Source organism: Hydra vulgaris, chromosome 03 (genome assembly GCF_038396675.1).
Source record: "Hydra vulgaris chromosome 03, alternate assembly HydraT2T_AEP".
Lineage (NCBI taxonomy): Eukaryota > Metazoa > Cnidaria > Hydrozoa > Anthoathecata > Hydridae > Hydra > Hydra vulgaris.
The window spans coordinates 44933756-44961579 of NC_088922.1; the positions used below are offsets into that span (position 1 = coordinate 44933756).

General features: G+C 25.8%; 2 protein-coding genes across 3 annotated transcripts; one reads left to right on the forward strand and one right to left on the reverse strand.

The window, feature by feature from the left end:
- Positions 1 to 662: 662 nt before the first annotated feature.
- Positions 663 to 27824, forward strand: LOC100215763 (transforming acidic coiled-coil-containing protein 3). Of its 2 annotated transcripts, none has more exons than XM_065793366.1 (13): positions 663 to 1184; positions 3078 to 3287; positions 5617 to 5678; positions 10632 to 10704; positions 10996 to 11053; positions 11906 to 12035; positions 12272 to 12328; positions 23327 to 23416; positions 23532 to 23664; positions 23790 to 23857; positions 26357 to 26556; positions 26707 to 26827; positions 27651 to 27824. In XM_065793366.1, the coding sequence occupies exons 2-13, from the start codon at positions 3131 to 3133 to the stop codon at positions 27714 to 27716; spliced, it is 1215 nt and encodes a 404-aa protein (XP_065649438.1). In that variant the 5' UTR covers positions 663 to 1184; positions 3078 to 3130; the 3' UTR covers positions 27717 to 27824. The 2 variants fall into 2 exon arrangements, with proteins under 2 accessions (XP_065649438.1, XP_065649437.1); XM_065793365.1 differs by having other exon boundaries at positions 664 to 1180.
- Positions 8258 to 10438, reverse strand: LOC105845319 (G-protein-signaling modulator 2). The gene is made up of 3 exons (XM_065793367.1): positions 9764 to 10438; positions 8728 to 8974; positions 8258 to 8479 (listed from the first exon to the last, which is right to left on the reverse strand). Exons 1-3 carry the CDS (start codon positions 10172 to 10174, stop codon positions 8382 to 8384), a joined length of 756 nt encoding a protein of 251 aa, XP_065649439.1. The 5' UTR covers positions 10175 to 10438; the 3' UTR covers positions 8258 to 8381.

Genomic DNA, 27824 nt, shown 5'->3' on the forward strand with positions numbered 1-27824 from the left:
TGACTTTTTTAAAGACAAGAACCACTGCGTTATTGAAATTGAGATAAATATTTCACAATTTCAAATCACAGTGGTACTTAATAATAAAAACTATTTTAACTGAATGTTGAGAAATAATCAACTATTGAATACTTCTCAGCTTTAAACCACAATGACGTTAATTAGTTGTTATTGAATTAGTAGTTCTTATTTTTAAATTGCTTGTTATCAATAATTCATTTAAAAATTATATTTTTCAAAAAACGGTTTCCTAGTTTCAGATCAACGCATCAACATTTCTTATTTTTATATCAACAGCTATATTCATTTAATTTTAATGCTTTGTGAAATCAAGAAAAATTAAAAAGTCTAATAATTTTTTAGATATATAACTAAAAAGAACATTCTAGGTTAATTGTTTGAAGAATGTAAAAAAACTTTGTGCTTTAGGCACAATAAATCTTCTATATCATAAAGTTTGTATAGAGATATTGCCTTCCCTATTCCTAATCCCTTGTTGTACTGAAGCATCTGTCTACCTGTTAAGTACAAGATTATTATTGATATATATATATATATATATATATATATATATATATATATATATATATATATATATATATATAAACATGCATTTATGCATATATATGTATATTAATTTATAGTTAAATTACTTTTATTTTAGTATTGCAAGATAGTAGTAAAAAATATTTTGAACTTATGGATTCTGATGATGACTTTGACAGTCGACCTGTTGTGCGAAGAGGTATTAAGTTGAATAATGATAATCTTCATAAATCTATTGCAACAGAAGAAAATAATGACAGTTTAACTGTAAAGCAAAGAGAAAATTCAAATTCAACTACAGCTACATTAAACACAAATACCTCAAAAAAATCTTTTGAGATTTATAACAATGAGTTAAATGGTGTAGTGAAAGATTTCAGTAAATTAACTGTTAAATCAAAGGAAACTTCTAATACAAATAATTTTCATGCAGACAGCTACACAGTAGATAATAATTTTTATAATTTTCAAGAAACTTTTAAGGAGAATAGCATGCCTTTTAAAAAAAGTATAGATAAAAATGATTGTTTGATTAATATCCCAGTAAAGGCCTCGGCTGTTGTTCCAAAAGAAGAAGCGTTATGTAATAGAGCTACTTTAATAGATGTTACATCCAATGAGACTTTAGAAGAAAGTAGGTGAATAGTATACTTTTTCATTATATAAAAATGCACACACACATACACTCACATAAGGTCCAAGTGCATTTTCCATCACCCCTTTTTTGATGATTGATTATGATAGATAATTTTATCTTGGTTTAGAATTGTTCAAAAAAATGAGTCTGAAAATCAATGAAAAGCACTCTAATCAGACATTAAAAGTTTAAAAAAGAATACACAAAAGCGCCAATATTTTTTAATATATAAGGTTGCTGTTGATTTCATTATTAGAGGAAATATAAAAATAGCCTGGTTTTCATTGAGTAGTGTGAAAAGTATTAAAAATTTAAAACAAATGGTATTTTTATAGGACTTCTTTTTTTTTTGTTTAGAAATGTTTAAAAATTTATAATTTAAATAAACTACTCTAAGTATCACAATGCAGAGGTAAGAATTTACTTTGATTTCTTAAAGATTTTTCCAAATTAAATATTTTTTTAAATTATTTAAACTTTTTAAATGTTTTTTTAAAGAATTATTCGTTCCTAAAAATTAAAAAAAGATTATTCAAAAGTTTTTCAATTATGCTTTATAAAAAGGGGGAATTTCATGTTTAAAAAAACAGATATTTTGGATAAACTTTTGAGTTGCTTACAATAAAGATAAAACTTCTACATTATACATAGATTTTTTCAACTTAATGATATAATAAATTAATTAAAAACCAAGTAAAATAAAAAAAGAAATAGTTTTTTATTGTTTAATTCAGTCCACAAAGATTATTGGATTGAATCATGTTACTACAGAGGTTGCCAGTTTTTTTTTTGATACATATTTTATGCAACAAATTGACTTTTTACAAGTTAAAAAATATTCTGGTCTTGTCACAGAGCACCACAGATAAACATTTAACAAAAAAGTTCACTCTTCCTTTTTTACCGATGGCGCAAAATATTGCTTCGAACCCTGGATCTTGTTTATAAAGCAAGCGCTTTAACCAATGCGCCATGGCCACTTTTTTTTTACGGGTGTGAACTGTATAGAGAACCAGCTTGGATTATTCTCCTAAAATATTTTTTATTTATTTTAATAATAAACAAAATAATATAATAAACAATCATGTTTTATTGTTCAGTAAAGGAAGCTATTGGTTTACAACTCTTTATTACCGGTAAACTAAATTAATCTAGAAAAGAAGGATAATTATCAATAGATAATTATCTGTTAATTTGTTTACATTCTCATATTCTGCATTCCACTTTTATTTAGAAATCTATCTTTATTAGGTTAAATAAAAACCAGGTTTAACAAATCATATTTTTAAATCATACTCAAGATGGACAATATTAGAATACTTTTTGTACTTTTAGCATCTGATTATTGTAGATTTTCAGACCTATGTTTTATTTGATACTTAATCAGGATAAATATATCTATCATAATCAATCATAAAAAACAGGGGTGGGGTGTAGAAAATGTACTTGCGCCCGCATATAATTACTCACACATGTTTATGCTAATTTAGGTCAGCACTATCCTAATATATTTTGTGCACAAATTTGACCAAGAAAATTAATTCAAAAACAAAGATAATTTTTGCTTTAATAAATGTCTTTCGAACATATTTTATATGTGTAAGAAACAAGTTGTATGTGTAATATTTTCTTTTATAATTTTAATGCATTGAAAAACTTGTGTGTAAAACATCATTGATCAATATTTTTGAGTTGTATAATTTTTTATCTTTTAAATTGGGCATAAAAACAATTTATATAAGTTTTAAATTTTCAAAAAAATTTTTATTTACTATTAATTATTCAACTTAAAAAAACAATAGAAATTGAAGGAGGAAAAAAAGCAAAGTGTTTTAATTGCACTTAAATTTGAACCTTTTTTTAAAAAGTTTGATAACAATAATTTATTGTTTAGGTGCACCAAAACCCAGAATTAAAGGAGTAAAATTTGACCTAGATTTTGTTCAGATGTCAAATTCATCAGATCTTACCATAGATGACTCTGGTGTAGCTAGCCATAACACAAGTCGTATTCCACAAAATTTCGATAACTCACCTTATAGCTTTGGTGTATTGCAATCTTTTGGTGATGATTTTGATGATCAATTTAAATATACAAATCCTGGTTAGTTGATATTTAATTTTTTTTCTTTCTTATTTAATTTTATGTTTGATTGCAAGTTTTTAATCCATAAATCATTTTATTTCGAACTTTTAATTCAAACTTTACAATTGATTTGCAAATGTTTTGTTATTAAATATATTTAACAGCAATTCTTTTAATAAGTTTTAAACTAATGTTTTTTTAAAATGTTAAATAGTTTTCAATAATTTTCATTTTTTTTTTGTTTTTTACTTTTTTATATTTTTAATATAAATAACTTTAATAAAAGACTTATTATATTTTTTATTTTGATTTTGATAGTCTTGTATTGATTAATCTGTCAAAATGTCTGACTACCAATAAAAAATTTTTTTTTTAAATTAACTAAGTAAACCTTGCCATGTTTGCAGTCTGTTAAATTGATTGTCCATAAGTTTCGCTTTACTTTTTATATCAAATATCACAGGGATGGTCGGAGCTTTCTTTGGTGTTAGAGGTAACTTTCAGGCATATTGCAAGCTTTAAACTTGATATTTTTATGCTTACATCAAATGAGAATGATTCATAAAATAATACATTGAAAGAACATGACCAAACTTTCGATTTTATACCCCTCATTTTGGGGAGGTTTAAAACATTACAAACTTTCAATTACTAAAATATTATTAGATAAAATTTTAAATATTTGATGAATATTAATTTAAACTAGTAATAGTTTAAAATTCAGTTTTATTCTCTTATTTGGAGTGGGTTGGAAGATTTGGAGTTTATTTGTTTCCAGACTCTAACTCAGCAGTTTTTTGCAATGCATTTCTATTAGGTATAAACATAAACATGCTGAAGTTTAAAGTTTGCTCCATGTATGAAGTGTTACCTCAAACACTAAATAAAGCTACTGTGGTTGCTGAAGATAAAATCTGTTTTATAAAATTTTTTTGATCTCTCCTTGCTCTTGTTATCACATGATCGTAGTATTGTCACTAAGGTTCATCAATAATCTTTAATCAGATCATTGATGAATCTACTGCTGATAGATTTATAAAAAACATATAGTCTTAAGTTTTTTGGTTGTTTGTTGGTTTTTTTGGCACACTTATACCTATCATTCTATTTAAGTAATATTTTGGAAGATTCAGTTGATAAAGAATTTCTGTAATATATATAAAATGGAGTATAGTTTTTTTGGAGTTGTATAGTTGAACAAGATTTGTAGCAACAATTAAAAAGTAAACCATCCCTATGATATTTGATATAAAAAGTAAAGCAAAACTTATGGACAATCAGTTTAACAGACTGCAAACATGGCAAGGTTTACTTAGTTAATTTAAAAAGCGTTATCATTAGCCCCCGTGTCTGTAAGGGCTACTTTTGGTCTTGGCAGGTGAACACAGTAATAAATGTATATATTTAAATTTAAAAAAAAAGGATATTTATATTATGTTGTCCATTTAGCCCATAGCAGTGTTGCAGTTAATTTACTATATTTTTACATCCTTTTTTGAACATTTTACTATTTAATTATCTACTCATTTGTTTAATTTGATTGTGAAGTTCATTACAAGCAGAAGACCTGTATTTTTATACAATGTTCTTTAAAATGGCATTTTATTAAAAAGCTTAAACCTTGGTTTCTTTATAATCAGCATATTCATACTATTTGTTTCTCCTGATTTTGCTTAATGCAATTCTCAACCTCTGCTTACGCTAATTAGTCCATATTTATCTGTTATACATTATGATACAATTACAATACTATTTATCAGCTATACATTATAATACACTGGTTTCATGTTCAGTTTTTATTGAGTCTCACTTGAGCTTTTAGTTTTTATATATTAAACAAATAATAAACAAAAATGTAACACATAATTCAGTGTAAAATAGATGTTAAAAACTACCTTTATATATAAATATTTTAAGTATTTTTATCTTTGCTTTAATATTTCTTTTTATATCATAAACTGATATGTATTTTTTGATATTTATGGCATATATTTATACATGTAAACTTTTTTAAGAATAGCACATTGTTTGATTATATACCTTTATATTAAAACATTACATTATATATGTGAGCATTATATGTAACGGCTTACAAGAAAACTTAGTTTTTATTTAATCCTAAAGTAAAAAATTAATTAAAAACATTCATTAAGCTAATAAAATAATTTTTGTTTAAGAGGAAGAGATTAAATTTATTGTGTTCTTGATTCAATAAGCCATCCGTGAAATGTTTCCAGGACTACAAAATAATATATTGCATTTGCAGAAAAAAAAGTTAACATATAAATGATTTTATAAAGTATATTTTATGTTTATATATGTAAAATGATGAACTATTATGCTTTAGGAGATTTTATAGATGACCTGGATTATTTGGAACAATGTGGAGATAAAGACAGTGATGCCGCGGTGATTTATTTTAGTTAAATAAAACATATATATTTATATTAACATCATATTTAACTTATTAATTATTTTTTACTTTTTATTCAAGTGTTAATTTAATTGATTTTAATTTTCATTAATTCATGAATAGCGTAATTTTTTTATTTTAATGTTTATAAATTTACTTAGCTTATTTTTTAAATTTTTGTGGATATTGACTTGATGTTTAATGGATTAAACTCTGTGTGAGTTAATTTGTGTAGAACTTTTACTATTTCTGTAATTTAGATGTAACACAATAAATAATGGTAGTGTTTTTAAGTTGTTTTTTTTTTTTTTTTTTTTTAGTTAAAAATTCTTTACATTTAAAAAGAGAATATTAAAAAAATATACATATATGTATTAGACTTTTTAAAGTGAAGTTATATTGAAAACAAGTTTTAGTTGAAAATTTATGTTTGACAAAAAAGTTTAATGGATTAAGAATAAATTGTAATGGATTACAAATGATTAAATCAATAGGTTAGGAATTTTTTAAATGTTAATTTTTTAATTCTGTAAATATTAAATATAGTAAATGACATAGAATAAATTCTTTATATTTTTATTTTGAAGAATACTTTAACAAATCAAAAATAGTGATTTTTTTTATGTTTTCCTAATTTGATAATATCACAAATATTTTAATGCAAACTTCAGATTTTGCAATGACAAAAATATTTTAATTCAAATATTTTGACCATAGAATGAATTTTTGTTTTTCTTTTTAATAAATGGAATACTAATCAATCAAAAATCAAAAAATGTTTTTTAATTGATAAATATTTCATAATTTAATTTTTTCCAAATGGTAAGCTACATATTACTAAATTTCTGAATATAATCAAATCAAATTTAAAAAAATAAATAGTAGCTTCCTCAACTGTAGTGGTCCCTTTGGCTTTTGCAGGTGAAAATAAAAAAGTAAAAATCAAAACAGCAGTGTTTTAGAATTTTAAAATATATAAATTTATAATTCCAACTTCAAGAATTAAGTTTTAAAGCATTGTGCAAATCTACAGAGTTATATGTAGTTGTGTAAATCTACTAAATTGTATGATGTGATTATGCACATTAACCAAAACTGTTAAATTACTAAATAAGCTTTTTTGCAAATTGATATACTCTATTTAAATTTGATTATATATCTCCTGCAACTTCCTATTTCAGTATGATGTCATCAATGATGCTTTATGCTAAGCAAAGTATGCTAAGATATATATATATATATATATATATATATATATATATATATATATATATATATATAGAGAGAGAGAGAGAGAGAGAGAGAGAGAGAGAGAGAGAGAGAGAGAGAGAGCCTTGTTAAGCATAGGGGGGAAATTTAGGCAAGTAAAATATTTTGAAAAGTACATATGATGTGTTAAAGTATCTAATGAATGAAAAGTAGGAGATGGAAATTTGCAAAAAAAAGGTTGTTGGACAACAGTTAAGAAATGCACAAGCACTTTTTCTATTTTGGACAAAGAGAGAAAAAAATTTCATTCAATGTATTTTTCTTTTAGATGTGTATAATTTTTTTATTCACATCACAAAATCATTTGTTATAATACAGTTTATTGTTCATAAATTTTTTTGAATAACTCATTTATTAGAAGAAATAGAAAATGAACAAGATGATTTTAAAATAAATAAAGCATTTACATTTATAAAATGATTTAAAATAAAGTTTCTAAAAATCTATATATGTTTATAATTTATAAAAAAATTATGTAGTATATTAATAAATTATTCCATTTCCATCTAATTATCTGAAACCAATTAACTTTAAAACAGTCTTTATGATAACTCATTTAATTGTTATAATTTGATATTAGATTTGAAATATGAATTAAAAAATTTGGTCATATAATTCAATAGTTAAGACTGTTAACAAATAAAAAATATATATATTATGAAGTGTGTGTTTTTAAATTATTCTGCTTGTTTTTTAAAATATAAAAAATATTTAAAAATATTTTTGTTACACATGTAATGTAATTATACATATTCATTCAAAAAGTTTTAATTCCTTTATTCATTTTTGTTTAGGATCAATGTTTATTTGTGATAAATATCCATTTATTTGTGATAAATGTTCATTTATTTGTGATAAATGTCCATTTATTTGTGATAAATGTCCATTTATTTGTGATAAATGTCCATTTATTTGTGATAAATGTCCATTTATTTGTGATAAATGTCCATTTATTTGTGATAAATGTCCATTTATTTGTGATAAATGTCCATTTATTTGTGATAAATGTCCATTTATTTGTGATAAATGTCCATTTATTTGTGATAAATGTCCATTTATTTGTGATAAATGTCCATTTATTTGTGATAAATGTCCATTTATTTGTGATAAATGTCCATTTATTTGTGATATATGTCCATTTATTTGAATAAATGTCAATTTATTTGTGATAAATGTTTATTTATTTGTGATAAGTATCCATCTTTTTGTGGTAAATGTTTATTTTGTGTGTGTGTGATAAATGTTCAGTTTGTTCTGGATAAATATTCAATTTGTTGTTGATAAATGTTTTTTCATTTGATATATATTTTTTTCAATCTGGATAAGTGTTCGTTTATTTATGTATTTATTTATACTTTGGATAATTGCAGCACCAACTTCAATTAATTGGTTGAAAAACCATGATGGGAGTCTCTGTTTTTTGTGTATCATTATTTGTTTTGTATTACTTCTTTATCATAAAATGCTGGGTCCTCTTGAATATTTTCGTCTGCATTGGAATCAAATATGGAACCAAGTTTTTTTTGCACTAAATTAAAATTTGTTATCAAGGTTTCATTCTAATAATTATTTACACTATGTTTTAAAAAATGCAAAACAAAAAATAGATTTGAAAAATTATATGCAAATATAGTTTTTCTTTTTATATACATTTTATACATTTTCATTTTATATACATTTATATTTTAAATGATTTATTTTGTACTTGGCTAAAGTTTAATATAAATGATTTACAATTTATTACTCTTTGCTAAATTATTGTTAAGAAATACATACCAATTTTCATGCGTAAATTTGTTATTACTTTATCATAGTTTTCTAGAGATTTTCTTATTTGTCCTGCTAAGCAATATAAGCAACCAAGGGTTGCTGCACTTTTAATTTGCCCATTTATGTCACACAGTTCTGTTACTAGGTCCATTCGCTGGTTTTGGCACTCAATCGCTGACTCAAAATCACAGCAGTCCTCGTATATATTGCTCATGTTGCTCAGAATGCGTGCTTTTGAAGCTTTATCGTTCAACTTGTGAAAAAATATATACATAAGTTATTTTATATATAAAAATTTGAAATTTAATGAAGTACTTTCAATAAAAATTAAATCAAATATGAAGAAATATGAGTAATATTAGCTTTTGTTAGTTGGTGATGTTGTTTCTAGAAAGGATAATTGTTAACCTTAGGTTTTGTTAATTTTCTTTGAATTTTAATTTTAATTTGGTTCTTAAAAAGAATAGTTATAAGATTTAGGTTTTTTTATCTTTAGTTTTGTTAATTTTATGTGGTATTGTTGCTTAATAGGTTTATAAAATTTTAAAGTAGAAGTATTCAATGTTATTGTTGATAGGTGTAAAATTAATGTAAGGTATTTAGTTATGAATATCCTATTAATCCTGATTATTTCTCTTGTTTCTGGCGTCATGAAAAATTGTGACAGTATTCAAATGTCAATTGTTGGACTTGAATGTTAAAAAAAGATGGTATATTGATAAAAAATACTCCCTGGTCTGTTATACAAGTTTTCAGATGGTAATTTTATGTTTGCTCTCAACATTACTATCAGTTATCTAAGATATTAGATGACTATTATGCGATAAAATGACTATCAAAGTTACGTATTAACTTTGATTTTGGTGTTAATTTTGGTATAGTTAATATTATTGTTTGTTGTTAGTGGTGTGTAAGTATATGATTTGTGGTGTGTAAGTATATGATTTTATTTGAACAATTAATTCAATTTATAACTAACAAAATGCAGATTATGTAGATGTTTGTTAAACAAAGTTATAAAAAAATGTACACTTAATGTTACCTCATCAGCTAAGTCTATTGCCTCACGAAATGTCTGCAGTGCCAACTCATACTCTCTTTTCATATGGTATGTGCAACCCAAATTGATTATAGCAGTTTTCGCTTCATATTTACTCTTATTTCCAAAAGTAATCAAATGTGTTGATTCTTTTGCAATTTGTAAGTGCAAATCAAAACAAATCTCTGCCGCATCATACTTGAACAAACGGAAATATGCAGTGCCAAGATTGTTGTATGCCAGGCATTGTGAAAACTTGTTACGAGAGTCCTTTAGGGAATCTTTCAGTCCCTGTTGTAACTCTGCTATTTTTTTGTTTACTACCTCATCTCCAAAGTTTGGTGTTTCATATAAGTCAGCTTTAGGTTGATTTCTTTTAATAGGCTCTATTTTTTTTTGAGATGAGTTTTCCATTATTTTGTTTGTGTGGGTGTGTTGGTGTATTAACAAATAATTTATGTACTAATGTTGAAGAACTCTAAATAATATCAATTGTTTTTTTATTATTCCTTGATGTTCTATGTTAGTTATAAATTAGTCTTTTTCATTCAATGTTTTTCAACAATTTGAGTCTGTCTTATTCAATGTTTAAAATTTATAAAGTTAGCAAAGTTTAACTATTTATCTTTCATAAAAAAATCTTTTAGAGTTTAAACCTTATCACATATGTTCTTTAGTAAATAGAAAATATCAATACTTTTGTATAATCAAACACCATAATTTATGCATAAGTGTTTTAGTTTTGTATATGAGCACCATAATTTATGCATAACTATGAATTGAGTTAAAACTCAATTCATATGAATTTGTTATACATAAAAAGTAAAGATTACATGCAGAACATTTGTTTTAACAAGCACCATTATTTTAGTCAAGGCAAGCTGAGTTAGCTCGTAAATCATTGTATGTTCGGTTTGATCCAATGCTACAATCTGACTCCCCAGGTACTAATATTTTATTAATTTATTTTGTTATTTTTTTTGTATATATATATAGTATAAATACCTTTACATGTATATATTTTTTTATTAAATTGGCATTTTCAGCATATTTTTGACACTTCTATATTGTAAACTCCTTTTTTACATATAATTTTAAACAGCAACCTTTATACTTTTTTTTATATAAATAATATATTTAATAAATTATATAAAACTTATTCTTTAAAATTTTCTTGAATTATTTTTTGAATAGTTTTTAGAGCTCCTTAAATGATTTTGCTAAATTTGTTTTAGGTGCAACACCAGAGAAAGCACCATTGAAGCAAGACTTTCAGGATTTGTCTTCATTCAAGTATTTGTCTTACTAAAGATTACATTAAATTTAATTTTTGAATGTTTTTTAAAACATTTTAAAATTCTTTATTAATATAATTTATGAGTTTTATAAAAAAATTTAAAATAGTTGATAACTGTTATTAAGTTATACACTTAACAACAAATTACACTTAACAACAAATATTTAATATCTTTGACTATATTTCTTATAGTTTGTCTATAAGAAAAATCAGGGATACAGAGTCCCAAGAAATACTCCAGATTTGAAAGTCATAAAACGATTATTTCTGTTTTTTCGTATCCAGGAGCTCTAAAAATGTAGAGAGGCTTGTGGACTACTTTTGGGAAAAAATACTAAGAGACTTTAGGTTAGAGGAACACTCAAATTTTGAACCTAGAGTTCTGATGTATAATGGTAGCAAGGACTCCAGGATTCCAATTAAAAAACAATAAATTCGAAGTCTTAAATCTCATTAATATTTTTGAAAGTCACTAAAAAAATTTAGAGCTCCTGGGCACCAGAAACCAAAAAAAAATAGTCATTTCAGTTTCTAAAAGACTCTGTATCCCTGAAAGAAATAAAAGTAACAACAATAAAATAATATTCAAAATAAGTAAATCCCCTATGACCAGATATTACCAGGACTATATAATATTAAATATAATTATTATAATATATGTGATTGTAAAACTTTACTATATATATCTCTACTTTGCAAATAAATGTAACTATTTTTCTACTTTGCACATAAATAATTTAGAAAAATAAATAAAATTTGATTAAGTTATTAAAACAAGGTACAAAGTGCATTAAACTAATTTAAAAAGGTTTATTGCAAAATGTCTAAATATAGAATTTTTGCAATAGGAATGAAAGTTTGTTTATGTCTGATGCCACTGATGGTCAGGCAACTTCTAGTGCTCTGACACAGAGTGTCTCTGCTCAAAAATCCTTTGCTATCTTGTCTACTGATTCATTTGAGGAATCAAAAAATGCTGTAAGGAATTTTTTATTTTAATGCTGTTAATGTTAATGCTAAAAATTTTTAATGCTGTAAGGAATTTTTTATTGCAAGTTTTGATCCTAATACCAAACATAGAGTGTTATTAGCTACTGTATTAAAAATTATTGTAACAATGAATAATATCTTTATTTCAAAATACATTTTTTTTTTATTTCAGTTAATTTTTCTGGTATAGTAAATTGGATAAGGGAGATAAATTTTTTGTTTAGGTTAGTAAAGTGGATAAGGCAGATAAATCTCTATCTGGTGCTATTGACTTGGTTGAGGTAGATTTAAATTTTTTGTTTTACTGCAATTGTGTTAAGTAAAATTCCTAATTATATTTAGTAAAACTCCTACTGTGCATGAAAAAGTGGCAAATCATCATCACTCAATTTGATCTGCCCAACCTTTGACTGGGGGACCAAAATTAGAATTTTATCTGAAAAGATAACTTATAGTTAATTGCCACTACAGTCAAGAGTTAGAAAAGGCCAAAAAAGCCTTGATGATTGACAATTGTTTAGTGCTCTGCATCTAGACCTTATTTCAATAAATATATTGATGCATCAGATACTATCAGAAGTGTTCCTAAATAGGGTAATTTATATTTTATTGGTTTTTTGAAATTCAGTTTTGTCACAAATTCAAAAGTGATGTTCTTATTAAAATAATTTTGAGCTTTAAAATTTTGATTTTATAATATATTTTTAGGTTCCCAGCAAAAAAAAAAAGTTATACTTTTTTATAAAGGGAATTTCAGTTTTTGAAAGTTGAGTTTGAGACCAATCAATAGTAAACTGCAATTGTTTTAATTTTGTTAAACTAGAGAACACAATGTCATCTGTTTTCATTTGGCGTTTTTTTTTATTTTTAATTTCATTTAGACCGTTTTTATAATGTTATTTTTGTTAATTGTTAATTATGTTATTTTAATGTTATCTTTTCTCCATTGTTATCTTTTCCAAAAATGGTGTATTAGTTTTTACACTTTTAATTTTAACTAAAAATCAAGTGAAAGTCAGGAACAAACTGTCATCCCACTTGCCTAGTTAAAAATGATTAGGAATCAGTGAAATGTCATATCTATACTTTGATATGAAAATGATCAAAAATACAATAAGCTCTCAATACCATATAAACTTCTTATATGGTATTGAGAGCTTAATTAGTTATATTGACTTTTTTCATATTGCAGTTCCAAGTATTGCAGTTACTCCATGTTTTGTAACCTTTTAAATTATTTTAAATACACTACCAAGATAAGGTCCTAATGGAGCATTAAAGACTTAATTTCTTTATTACCTGTAGAGTTTTATACTTATCTAAGTTGTTGAAAATGTTCTTTTTGTTCAATGATTTTTGCTGATAAAGTTTGTTTCTTTGTCTGTCGAAATTTTTGATAGTAGTCTTCTGTTTACCATTTTATAAAAAGCATTGAGGAATAAGTTTATATTAAAATTATACAAAATTTTGAGATATACTGATGATTGCTTGTGACAATTAGATGATTAGATAATTAAGTGATTAGAATCTTGAGATGTACTAATGGTTGATTGTGATAATTAGGCAATGATATGGTAATAATGATAAAATGATTAAAATCTCAAGATGCTTGTGATAAACAGGTTAATAAGCACAATTATCTTTTATTTCACAACTTTCCTGTACCTTACATATAGTAAGAATCAATACTAATCTCCTTTTATGTTGCTGTATTCATCTCTGAAGCTTTCCTGTCATGCCTTAGCTATAACTTCATTTTCACTTTCATGATATTTATCTACTGTTATACAAAAAAATTTCCAGTAAAATTTTTTTTTTGAATACACATTCTTTGTTTTAGTTCAGTTTTTGTTTGAATTAATCCAAAGCAGTTGGAAACAAATTGTTTCAGTTGTTGACTTTCTAATCCTCCAAATGTTACCACAACATGAGAATATGTTTCTACTGTATTAAGCTAGAGCAACTGGATATTGTTGAAATTGTGTCAGAATTATCATGATTTCTTGTTGAAGGTTTCGTCAATAAATAACATTGTTAATTGATTTATGATTGTATTTTGCATATTGATTAAACACAATTTTGAATTTATTTCATTGGTTTATTAGGATGCAGATTCCGAAAATGTGGTAAGTACCAATCATCATCTTATTTCTTTTTTTTTTGAATTTTATCCTCTTTTTTTTTACTTTTTGATGATTTTATTACACTTTTTCTCGAGTTCTTCAGAAATGTGTTCATTCAGGCGTTTCTTTGTGAAGTAATCTATATACTAAGTATCTATATGGTCATCTATTTACAAATTTTGTGTTTTTACATTCTTTAAACAAATGATTAAAGTTCAAACATTTGAAGCTGAGTTTATTTTTCATAACACATTTCTTTATCTAACTCCTTTTCTTTTTTTCATCGTTGTCAACAAAGAAAATATTTTTTTCTGGTGGCTTGTTACCAGTGCTTTTATTTTAACTCATGAATTTCTGTTGCTAAAATTTTTATTTTAGCAACATTTTTATTTAACATTATCTCCAAAATATTTACATAACATTTTTTTTTTTTGATGCTGGTTGTGGTATAATGTTTTATATCAGGTTTTTTTGCTGGTTGTGGTATAATGTTCTATATCAGGTTTTTTTGCTGGTTGTGGTATAATGATCTATATCAGGTTTTTTTTGCTGGTTGTGGTATAATGTTCTATATTAGGTTTTTTTGCTGGTTGTGGTATAATGTTCTATTTATTAATTATTATTCAGGTTTTTTGGTTATATTTGCTCGATTAATTAGTTTATCACTACCAAGTTTTTCTTATGCAGTGTTTTAGGCAAATGGCCAATACTCTAATCCTTCAATTCTTTGAATGCTTCACCACATAAATGTTTATGTAGCTTTCCAATTACTGCAATTCTTTTTACTGCTATTAAAATTGGTATATGAGTTTTAGTTGTTTCCATAGATCATGTTTAATTTTTGCAGTTTTTTTTATCTAAATCATGTTTCATTTTTCATTTGTTGTTTATAAATTTGATTGAATCAATTCGCCATTATTATTTTTTTATTATCTTCAGACGCGTTGTTCCTTTTTTGCGTACTCAACCATTGATAACTCTTTTGAATTTCCATTACCAGTTTAGGTTTTTATCTATCCTTTGTTGCTTTAAACTAGATTTTTCAGTTTCATTGCACAATGTTCATCTGTTCACGTGTTTCATAGCTTTTGTATATTTATCGTTCACTTTTTCAATTTTTTCAATGAGAAAAGAAATTTTTACTTGTTTTACAAATCAACCATTACTTTTATAAATTTTTATAAATCATTACTTTTATAAAGTGATTACTTTTAACAACTATTACTTTTATAAAGTTTTATAAATCAACCATTACATCAGTGACTTCCTTTTGTGTCTTTGTTACTTGGTTACTCAATAGATGTAAATCTTTTTTGTACGCGAATTTTTCCGAGAAGCAAAATAACTTTATTTTTAGTTCAAAGTAACTATCATCTGCTGCCAATTGCGATGCAATGGCAATCAAGAAAAATATAAGTTATATATAAGTATTATATCATTTTAAGTTATTAAAAAAAATTATTGAGATCAAAATGTACCATGCACAAAATAATTCTTTAAAAAATCTGAAAGTGTATCGGGTGGACACGTAAAAATCTGGTTAAATTATGGTTTTTCTAGAACCATAAAACTTTTTAAATTAAACGTTATTTCGTTATCTTTAAGAATGTTTTAGTAAACTTTTGTTTACAATTCCAATGGTTTGCGAAATGTTACAAAAACAAATTAACAAATTAAAGTGCGTAAAGAAGTCATGAAATTTTTCATCAAAAATCCATTGATTTTATGTCTACAGTTATATATATTATATATGAATAAGTTTAAGACTATTTAAAGCATTGAAAAAATATCCGGAAGAAAATTTAAAAAACGCAAATCATACTAACCGTCCACAAGATTGAACGTTTTGGAGCAATAGTTAAAGGAATTCTTCGTAAGTCGGCTGAAGTGGCAACAAATGAAAAAGACTACCATAAAAAATGGGATTAATGCGACCAATATGGTGACAAGAAAAGAAAAAACAGCGAAATGATAGCATCAACCCGCTCAAAACTTCGATCACTAGCCAAGCTAGCCATTAAGCCTATTAAAATAAAGTTGAAACACTAATTATTTTCCACATTTATTTTAACAAAAAATTTGAATAAATAGCTTTTATTGTTTTAAGTAAATCTTATTTTTAAATTGAAGCGGATTTTTCCGTGCCCGATATTTCAGAGACAAAAACTAATAAAGAAATTATAGATACTGCATTCGACAATATCTACTTGAATAAACGAATGTAAAACCAAGCATCTAACAAAAATTAACAATTTTTAAGAGTTGCATTTAACAACTGCTTGTTGTTTGTTGCCAGCATGAGGTTTGGCTTGATGTGGTGTCTCCATTGTGTTGAATCGAAAGGTAGATGTTTGCACGCTAATTATTCAATTTACGATTAGATCACAAGCTTTTTCCTGCTATTTATGATTATTAGCTGTATAGCTTAATTTTGCCAATTTGTAAAATTTGTAAAGCAATTTAACTATTGAAAATATTTTTTAGTGTTGGAACTTTTTTACTTTAGAATACTCAATGCAACTAAGGCATGGTACACGTTTTTCCGAACAAAAATATAAGTTTTTTCAATTACAATATATGTAAGTTTTTTCATCAAAAAGTATTGGTATATTTGGTATGTATGGAAAGATTATTTTAACTATTATAATCTAGTAAAAGTAATGCAACTATAAAAAATTGTCAAGCGTAGTTTTATTTAGAAAAGATGTAATTTTCAACATAAAGTACCTTTGGGCTTGGCTATAGATAAGTCTATGGATTTGATTTTTTCATAAAAGCACGTATTGGTGTTTATTTTCAATGAATGTAACGTGACATTTATAATCAGACATTGTTTGGGAAAATTATCCATGAAAAACCTACTTTTTTTTTATAAAAATGGAAGTAATTATTTTCAATACCACACCTAGTATGAGTATGTTTAACAATATGTCACGTTAATTCAGATAAACTATGGTAGTGTTAATTCTTCTACAAAAGTCGTTTTTGCATTAATAATCATAACTTTTAGCCCCATTCAAAAAAGTGTTTTCAGTACTTAGTATCATTTTTTGAAATACTCGGGCCTTATTTGGCCATCTTGAAAAAATAATTTATTCCGTTCAGAATGCGTAAAAAATTAAAAAACAGGCGGTAAGTTTTATAAACAAATTACTTTCATTTTCAAACTCGTTTCGTTTTTGTATAAGTAGTAAACTTTAATTGACATTTGGTTTATTTCATTTTTATAACAATAATTTAAAAGTATCATAAGTTACTTTAAACTTATTGTTATAAAAACAATTATATCTTTGAACACTAAGTCGATACAAATAGCTATATGGCTTCAGTAATGTATTAAGATAAATACTTTTTGTTGTTAGCACGGCGCAAAATGAAATATATATCATATAATTCATTTCAACTGCTTTTAAAAGTTATTAAATTAATATATCTACTATGTTGTTATATAGCAAAACTGTTATAACAAACGTTTATAATATTTTGCTATTATTTACGAATTCTTTGTTTGCATAAATAAAATACTAATAATTAAAAAGTTTTTCGGTTTGCCACTAACAACCAATCGGATTTGTTTAAAATTATCGGCTTTTTTTTTTACGAGTTAGTAAGTTCTATGCCTTAGTTGCATTGAGTAAAAGGTCGTTGTTATAAATTAAATCAAAGCTATCCAAAACGGACGATATTTTGGGTAGCAGGATTATTTATACTATTCCGCGTTAGAAAATAGATTATATTTTTTTCTAGATTATTATTTAGTGCATAAAATTAAGTATCCTGCCGTTTCAGAAAGTTTTTTGTGTCTCCTGCAAAAGTGTTTTTTGGCATTTATTAGGCCTTGCGCTGATACCGACGATATGAAATTTTAGCATGCTTGAACATAAATGTTTTTCTGCTATTAAAGAACACTAAGGGAAATGGTATGCTTTTTAGTCACACTTAAAAAAGTCTCAAGAAAAAATGTATTAATGCAATTGTACAAACTTCATTTGTACTGATTACATACACTAATAATAAAACATCTGTTTCTACAAGTCTTTGAATTTATTTGAGTGTTCTCTACTTAAGTCTTACTTAATATTTTTGCAGCTTTAACTTTTCTATATTTTTTTTTAGTTTTAAACTTAAATAAGATAAACGCCGTTTAAAATCTTAACACCTTTTGACGAATTGTTATATTTAAATTATAAAAGTAAATTTTAGTAACAATTTCCATGATATAAAAGTAATTCCATAATATTTATAATTCGTAATATAAATAATTCCTACAATCTTAAAAGCATTGAAATTTGTTGGAGCGCGAAGTTTTGGTTTTTAGCGTTGATCTTTTTACTTTGAGCATAGTTTTACGTCCGGAACTAGAAGAAACACAAGTCTAATTAAAAAATTTTTTTTCCTATTTATTTTAAAAACATCTGTCATTTTTTCAAGTTTAAGATGAAGTTAAAGATTTGTTGTTAGTTGCGATGTTTAAGTTAAGTGATATCGCTGTGGTTGGTTTGTAAGCTAATGATATTTTATGCCGCGGTTATATTTTTACTACTGCGGCTATAGCCTTTATTACGGAGAATTTTCTGGTTAATTGTTACTCATCGCTTTATTACTCATCGTAATTATTATGCGAGTCAACGAAAGTAACGCAAAAACTGAAAACGAGCGACGCAGCGATGGCACAGGGTGTTTAAGTTTATTGAAATGTTTACTTTGCGGTTACTGCAAGAGTTTTAACAAACGTGATGGTGAGGGTAATGAAGATCTTAACAAAAATATGGAGCTTCCTACATCGGAAAAAAAGCCTCTTTTGAATACCTCCGACGAGTTTATCGAACATTCGCCAAGGAATTTTCCAATTAAAGGTTCAAATTCATGTTTGCAAAATGAAAAAAACCGCGTGATTCAAAATGTAGTTGGTACAGAGGGTAATGCTAATGCTATAACGAGCTTTCAAGATACTAATTGCTCGAGCGAATTTGGGATGAAGGAGAAAATAAAGCCGAGCGGACAAGGGGGACAGTTCAAAAATAGAGTCTTAGTTGCGAATGTCGATTCAAAAAGCTCCAAATGTTTCCAGGAAAACGTGGAGTCAAATATAATTAGCAAATTGAAATGTCCTTCTTATACTTTGAACGACGAGTACAAATTAAATGAAAATTTGGCCAGTGTCTTGCGAATTTCTCCGGAAGGCAGCGAGCTAAATGTTATAAGCAAGTTTGCTGCTGACAGAATAATTATAACGCAATTAGACGCAATTGAAGACGCTTCAAATAGTTCTGTTTCTTTAAAGGTAATTATCGTAAAATGGTATATAGTAACTAGTTTTAATTTATTTTTATTTTTTTTTTAATAATTTAAAATATTTAAAATCTTATTCTTATTAATTATATTATGAATTGAACTTATAATTTAATTATAATTTTGTTTTAAACTTTCATTTTATTTAAATTCAAAAATTGAGAATAAGAATCAAAAAGTATTTCGATTAAATTTGAATTGTTTAAAAAAATTATAATAAAACAATAACCTCCTCTTTAATAATAAACGTAGTAAAATCTTTGAACATTCTTCTTAAACTTTACATGAAAATGTCTAAAGCTTTATTTTCTATTTATCTATATATGCAACCATGTGTCGATATAAACAACTTGATTTTCTCAATACCCATTTTAAACTTTGGTAAATACATTAATTTTATTAAAGAAATAGACTAAGATCTAGTACTTTTATACTTTTATTAAAGAAATAGACTAAGATCTAGTACTTTTATACTTTTATTAAAGAAATAGACTAAGATCTATTTGAAAAAAAAAAAGTAATCAAAGTAAATGTAATATAAGTTTATATCGAAATTTATGTCAGTTTAAAAGTAAAAGAAATTCAGAAAAAGAAAGCTGATTCTAAAAGATTGAAAGAAAAGGATAGTTTCAGTAATGATTTAGTTGAAGGGAAAGCAAATGCGTTCTATGATCTCGCAATTAAGAAAAAAATAGTGCATGCAATTGGCTATATTAGGATTTTACTTGCAGTTATATTTCCTTAGGGTGCATTCTTAAAGTATATACACAGTAAAACTATTGATTCAGGACCCACCACCCTCCCTCCCCCCTTGTAGGCACCGTTTTGCTTTTATCAACCTCCTCTGCGTACGTAGGAGAAGTTAGGGTACAGTGGATCGAGGGCCACAGTGAATAAGAGGCAATTTCTCAAAGATTATAATTTTCTTCATCTTGATAATGTAATCATTTTATGTGTTCATATATTAGCTATCTTTATTTTTTAGTTGTAATTACATCATTTTTGACTACCGGTTTTTGGTAGGTAATTTTTGTTTTTAGCTAATTAAAGTAAATTTTCTTACTTAACTTATGTTTGTTATGGAGATCATGGTTAAAATAATTTTAAAAGTTGAAGTTTTTCATTCGGATTATTGATATTTATGCTTTCTTTTAGTAGTTGAGCTTTTCTTTTAACAACACTCATGTCGCAAGAAATTAGACTTAAACTTAATTTGTTATGGTGGGGTACAGTGAATCGGGGTACAGTGAATAGGTCGATTCACTATGCTCTATTAATGATCTTAAAGATTAAATTCATGCATTTTTAACAAACAAACTACATGAAAATTAATTTATTAGTTTTACAGTGAATAACGTGACACAACTCACTTTAAACCTTTCTGTGAGGCGTTAGATAATAAATATTTAGATTTTAGTGATTTCTTATCATGAAGGACATATATCTCAATCATTTCGCTTTGAAAAAAAATTAAATACATATTTTAACTTTTGCTCAATTTAAAAAATAAGGAAAACCGATACACTGTGCCCCAACTTCTTTACGCGCAATTTATTACAAAATCACTATCGCCACCCCGCCACCCCCAAATGCATGCGAAACATGCATTAAAAAAAAAATTCTAATTCGGCGTTTTTCTGTTACTTAACGTAATATTTACTTTTTAAACTCGTGAAATTCAATGCTTTTGTTAAAAAAAGGAAATTATGTTTTAGGAGAGAGAACGAGAAACCGCGTATGTACTTGCTGTCTTTAAGACCCTTCTCCTTAAACGCATTCGTACGTTTTCGGGTAACTTTCCCTCCCCTTTCCTTTCCCCATACCCTGCGTACATGCTTTATGGAAGACCCCTTTGTTAAAAATTCAAAATTGCATTGTGATCTGATTCTTAAAAAAATGGGAGAAAAAAATTTGCATTAATTAAAATTTTGTATTTATTTTTTGTGGTAAATATCTCTACATTTTTTTGCTACTTTTTTGCAATATTAAGTAGGCACTGCACAAAAATTCATGCATATCAACTATTTAGAAATTCCTCAAGTCATTTCGTGATTATTAATAAAACTAACAGTACGTATAAATTCAATTTTACGAGTGCTTCCCAGTCTAAAATTTGTAAAACAATTTAATAACTTTTGCAAGATGGTTTCATACTATTTCATATTCAAATCAGTTAAGAAATAAAATAATAAACAAAAACTTAATGCTTTAATTAAAATTTTTAGCTGAGAATTTTCTTTTATCTCTCGCCCGTATTTGAATGTTAAGAAATAATATGAGCAAGCAAAGAAAAAATATGAAACATCAAGCAAAAATTAACAATTCTTGATATGGTAGAATCTACCAAGTCATTTTATTATAACTACTAATTGTTGTTAATTCAATAAACAAAAAGTTTTTGGTGCGTAAATTAATGTCAGATTAAATTTCATCTATTTCTCAAAATCTGTTTATTGTATTTAACTCATTTTGCAGATATTATCGAAAATTATTTAAATATGTAACCCGAAACACTTCTATTATTAATTAGTACTTGATCTATTTCTATTAACTTTTTTAGTATTTAGCACTTGATCTATTGTTATTCTTGTAATATTTTAAAATTAAACTTGACAGGTTGTGGCACAAAAAATATATATTATACTTTTTGCATTAAGTTGAAAACTATTTGTTTGAATGTAAAATCTAAACTACAACTTTTGTTCAAATTAACATTTTTTCAAATAAACATTAACTTGGGTTGAAAAAATCGACTGCTAATCTATTCATCTTTTAATTGCGTTTCTTCTAAAAATTTAGCGCTAATACTTTCACACTTCACCTTGTTATTGTATATTTCTTTCTCCAAATTGGGATCATGTAAAGATGCAAGATCTATGCATAACATAGCTGATTTCATATTCAAAGATTGAATTGATGACTTCATTTTGTTCAAATCTGAAAGAAGAATTTCAAGCTCTTCGCCGGGAGTAATATTTTTGTCCATTCTTATTACTTTAAATATATTATTCCTTTTAATAAATAATCAAAATACTTTGATTATTAATAAAAAATCCAATAACTAATTTAATTATTAATAAATTTACAGTTATTACTTTTGTAATTAATTAATAATTCTTTATATCATTGCTAAACTTGAAAACATGAAAAACATTTACTAAATTTCTAAATTATCTTATGTTTTTTTCCATTACTTACGTTCGACTGAAAAACTCGATTTTAAAAAAAGAATTTTTTTATACAATATTCTAGAATAACTCTCCTGGGTTTAATATGCTTTAGTGAAAAATGTGCGTAACTGATTTCTTTATTATTATTAAGTTTTTGAATTGTCTTTCTAGAAATATATTTGTTACAATTTAATTATAAATGAATGACTACAAGAAAACCGCAGTCAAAAATATGCTTAAATTACTAGTGTCTTATTAATGTAGTTTTATTCAACCTTTATTTTACGCACTTTTCAGCATTTTTTTGACCTCTCCCCCTTCTAACGAGATTTAACAACTCTTAACCTCATTCAAATTTTTTTATATTAAACTTTGCAACGTAATGTTTTCTAAAATGTGTTTGCACATCACAATTTTAGATGATGAACTTGCAAAAAAAGATTGTCCCAATAAAATGCGCTACTTGAAATTTTTTTTCTTCCCTCTTATTATATTTAACCAACTATAATGATTTAAACTATGTTAAATTTAGTAAACATCTAAATCCAAATGTTTTGAACACGCCTAAAAACACATTTTTTATACGTTGGCTATTCTTTCATTTACTCTGTATATTTTTATATGTACTAAATTTAATCATCAATTTAAAACGTGCTTTTTATGCGATAACAAGTTTACTATTTCATCTTCTTAGCCACTTCTATACACACAGAGCGATCTCGACGAAGTTGTACGAACAAGAGAAGACAACTGGTTGAAAAAGATAGATGATTTAGAACTGAAAGTAAATTAAATGAGATATTATTTTTAATTTTAAACTGCTCAGAATTTAGGAGTTTTTTAATCGAAATGTTTCTTATTTGTAAATAAACATCTTTTGTTTTTTGCTCGATTTACAGATAAAAGAAGAAATAGCGATGCGTGATCTATTAGAACAAGACCATCGCGAAAAAATGGATAGTATCCGTCGTGAGAACAATGATATGAAGCAGGTTGTTGCGCAATACGAGAAAACCATTGTTGAGTTAACCGGTAAATGAAATTAATTAAAAATAAACCATGAAAAAGTCTTGTTTGTATGATCTTTTTTTTATTTATTTTTTATACGTTAATAATTATCGTTGAAAAATGTTACGAAAGAATTACTTTGACTTTAGAAAACACACATCATTTTAACCAGTTCAGCGAAGAAACGTTATCTGAAACAGTTCGTGCTAAAGAACAGGTATCGTTAAACTATCGTTAAACTATATTAAACTATATTAACTATATTTTGTTTATTAAATTAAACATTTTTTTAATGAAATTATGCATTTACTTTTTTTCTTTTTGCACTGTTTACTTAAGTTGACCTTAGTTCCGTTTTCTAAGTTGTAATGCACTGTTGATAACTAGGTATCGCACCACCGACACAAAAAACGGGATTGCGGTTCTCATTAAATATACTCCGATTTCTAAATCATTATCGATTAATTAATAGTTGTTGATAAATCACTAGGCTAATTGACCAAATAATTAGGATCTTGTCATCCCCTACTTTTTATAAATACAATATAAGCGTACTTTTCGAAACGCGTTATTCCTAAAAGTTATATTTTTAATCTACACCAGTATTTAGTATATAATTACCTTGTGTTTATATACTATATAATTGATATCATTTATTAAATATGGTTTCGGTTGATAATTTTAGTATAACTTTTTATAATTAAAAATTAAATAATATATTCGTTTTTGGAAAAAATTAAAAAATATATATTTATTTAAAAAGATATATTCATATTTTATTATATAAATATATTCATTTAAAATATATTAATTTAAAAAATTAAAAAATATATTCATCTTCTCGGTGTAGTTAAGGCAATTTTAAAATATTATAGCGTCTGTGTGACATTTTTTTGACTACGACATATTTTCGTTAAATGATCAGGTCTGTGAATTATGAAAAGACGAAAAAAATTAAAATGATAAATTATGCGGTATCATAAAATATAAATGTTTATAGCGAAAAAACCCAGGCCGGAATTTTTTTTTTTTTTTCTTTTAAATCTTCTTAAAATCACAATTGCTTGTCCAAATTTGAATAAGATTTTAAATAAATACGTTTTTTAGGTGAAATGAACATTATAGTTAAACAATATGATCTGTTCTGATCGTTTATTGGCAATTTTTCTTAATTATAAGCTCTTTCTTGGTCGGAATTCTAGTATTTTTTGTGAAAATTGATAGAAATGTTGTGCTTTGACAACTATATATATTTAATATACGTCAGAACCGATTAGAACTAGGATCAATAGTAAATTAAGGGACTTTTCAAAAGATTTTAACTGAATTCATGTTAACGCCGATAAGCGGAATTAATCTCTAAAATGGTGTTCTTTAGATTCACTATTACGGCGAGTAAAAAGGTTTTGAAAATTATATGTAAAAAAAAAGCTTCTTTAAATATTATAAAAACCTGAAGTAAAAAAATTATAACATTATAAGATCTTGTTTGGACATAATATGCTGACAAAACTCCAACTAAAATGCTGACAAAACTCTAACTAAAATGCTGACAATTCCAATTTAAAAGAATTCAAATAATTCGTAAATCGCCTTAACTACATCGAGTTTTAAAGATTACAAGAGCTTTCCCTAACAAATTCTTTTTTTTGTTTTGTTTTGTTTTGTTTTTGTGTGTTTTGATAAGATTTTTAAAATCATTTTTTTTTTTTCGGATTACCGTTATTAAATTTAGATATTTTACGCCCTCAGACAATTCACGCCGTGGCTAGTGGGTTGACACATCAGTGTGCATGTTTTTTTGCGCTATAAATTTGCCATCAACTTTCTGTGTTTTTTTTTTGCCACAGTAGGGTTATGCTGTTGTTTTTTTCGTTTGTTTTTTTGCGAGTGATCATTTTACGCAGAATCCTTTGCATTGATATTTTTGATAGAATCTATATCTGTATTTTAAAGAACAAAACTTCGATTTTACAAATTTAAATTACGGAAAATTAACTAATGAATAACTTACTAAGTGCTTCTGTTTCCTGTTGTGTAATTATTTTTTATTCCATCTGCCAATGTACTCAAAACACTTGTTTTCATCGTTGGAAACGGTAATTTAAAACAAAGCTCAGCAACACGTTGCTATAATAATATGCCGCAAATAATAGATGCTGTGTGCAAATTTGGTTCAAAAGCCAGCTTTATTTTTAAACGTAGTACCCAGTGCTTAAAAAATAAAGTTGTAAAAAATTAAGTAAATTGATTTTGGCCGACCGTACTTAAATTGTCGGCATGAAACTTGCATTAAAAAAAATGCAAAAAACATGAAATATTTCATAAAAGTTACTTTCTAAATAAAATGTTATGAATTGCCTCAATTTTTTTTTTAATAATAAATTTCGAAAATTAAATATAGGTTAGGTGCCTTTTTGCTTCAAAGTTGTATTAACTCTTAGATATTACTAACTATATATATTACAAATTATAAATATTTTAAAGTATAATTTACGGTTTTATTTTTAAACTAATTTTAGGCGAATGTTTTATATTAATCCAGGTTTTTGACTGAGGGTAATGTGTTTCATAAAAGAAGATTTTAATGAAATATTATCTCGTTAAAGCTTCAAAAAAAACTACCGGCTTCTAATTATTGTAATTTTTAGTAAAATATCTTTATTTTTACACTAGTATAAACACGCAAAAATTTGGTAAAAAATTTTTTTTATAGCTACAGCAAGAACTACATGACGCTGAAACTAACCTCGTGGACGCATACAAACGAATCGAAAAGCTTAAATTCGCAATTGACACTTATAAACAAAACGAAGAGCATTTAAAAGCATCTGTTCAAGATTTTCAGACTAAATTAAAACGTTCCGAAGAGCGGTATCAGCAGCTTAAGCAACATGCTGCCGAAAAAGTTGAGGCGTAAGTAATGTTTACTCGCGGGTATCATGAAATTTATTATTTAAAAAAAGGAACTGAATTTTTAAGAGCATTTGATAATTTAAAAATAGATGAAAACATGTTTTAGATTTTGGTTATTTTAATTCTAAAGATAAATGAAACTTTTTTTAGCGCAAATATCGAAATAAATAAAGTTCGCAAACAAAAAGAAATAGATTTAGCTGGCCTGCAAGCGAGTTTAAAGAAAGCACAAAGTCGCATTAATAGTCTCGAAACCATTGTGGAACAAAAGGTGAGTTTCAGTTATAAAACATGGGGGATTTATAAAAATGTTGATGAAATAATCACTTTGTTCACTTTTTAAAATAAAAATATTTGTGATTTTAATGCTGGAAAACGTTTTAAACTAATTAATAAAAAGTCAATTTGGTAATAAAAAACGATTCGTTTTTAGCAAATATTTTAGAAATCTAGTTTTGTGTAATTAATAGGCACCAGCGAGTTTCAACTTTTTATAGAAAAATCAATTGCTTCAAGCGGGTACCTTAATTAGACCATAAAACTATTTTTTTTTAACTACGAGAAAAATTTGAAAGTTGCAAGTCTTCTTTATTCTATCTTATTGTAATTTAATTTCTTTACATATAGTTCATTAGGAAACATAATTTATGTTTCATAATGAACTATGTTATAGTTATAATTAATGAAACTTTAACTTAATGCAGATAAAATAACAAACTTCCGTTGGAATGTTTTTATTTTGTTTACGTTCCCTTATTTTTAATAATGCATTTCTTTGTAATTCTACAAAAAAAATAACGCCTTTAAAGCGGTTAATGGTGATTTTTTGAACTTATTTTTCAAATAAGATAGCAATCAGTTAACTTTAGATTTTTTTATTTAAGCTCTAATTGTTTTATAAACAATCTACTCCAGCTTGAAGCAACGTTGCGGTGTTGAGACATGGATATTGTATATTTATTCTGACTTGATCTTTATCCCAAAACGCCTATAATTATTTATATTTAATATGCTACCTGTGTAATAATAAAAATAAAGGTAAAGTTTTTTGTTATTTGCATGATTTTTATATTATATTTGTATATTATATTTAGACAAAAGAAAATAAAGAGTTCGCTCAAATATGTGACGATCTTATCAAAAAGGTGTCTGGTGAATAAGATTATTTTAGCATTTATTTTGTAAATAACTTTTTATATGTGATCTTATTGTCGCCTTGTTAATGTCTAATAGTTTTGTTACCAAATATAATTCAAAGCAGTAGTGTA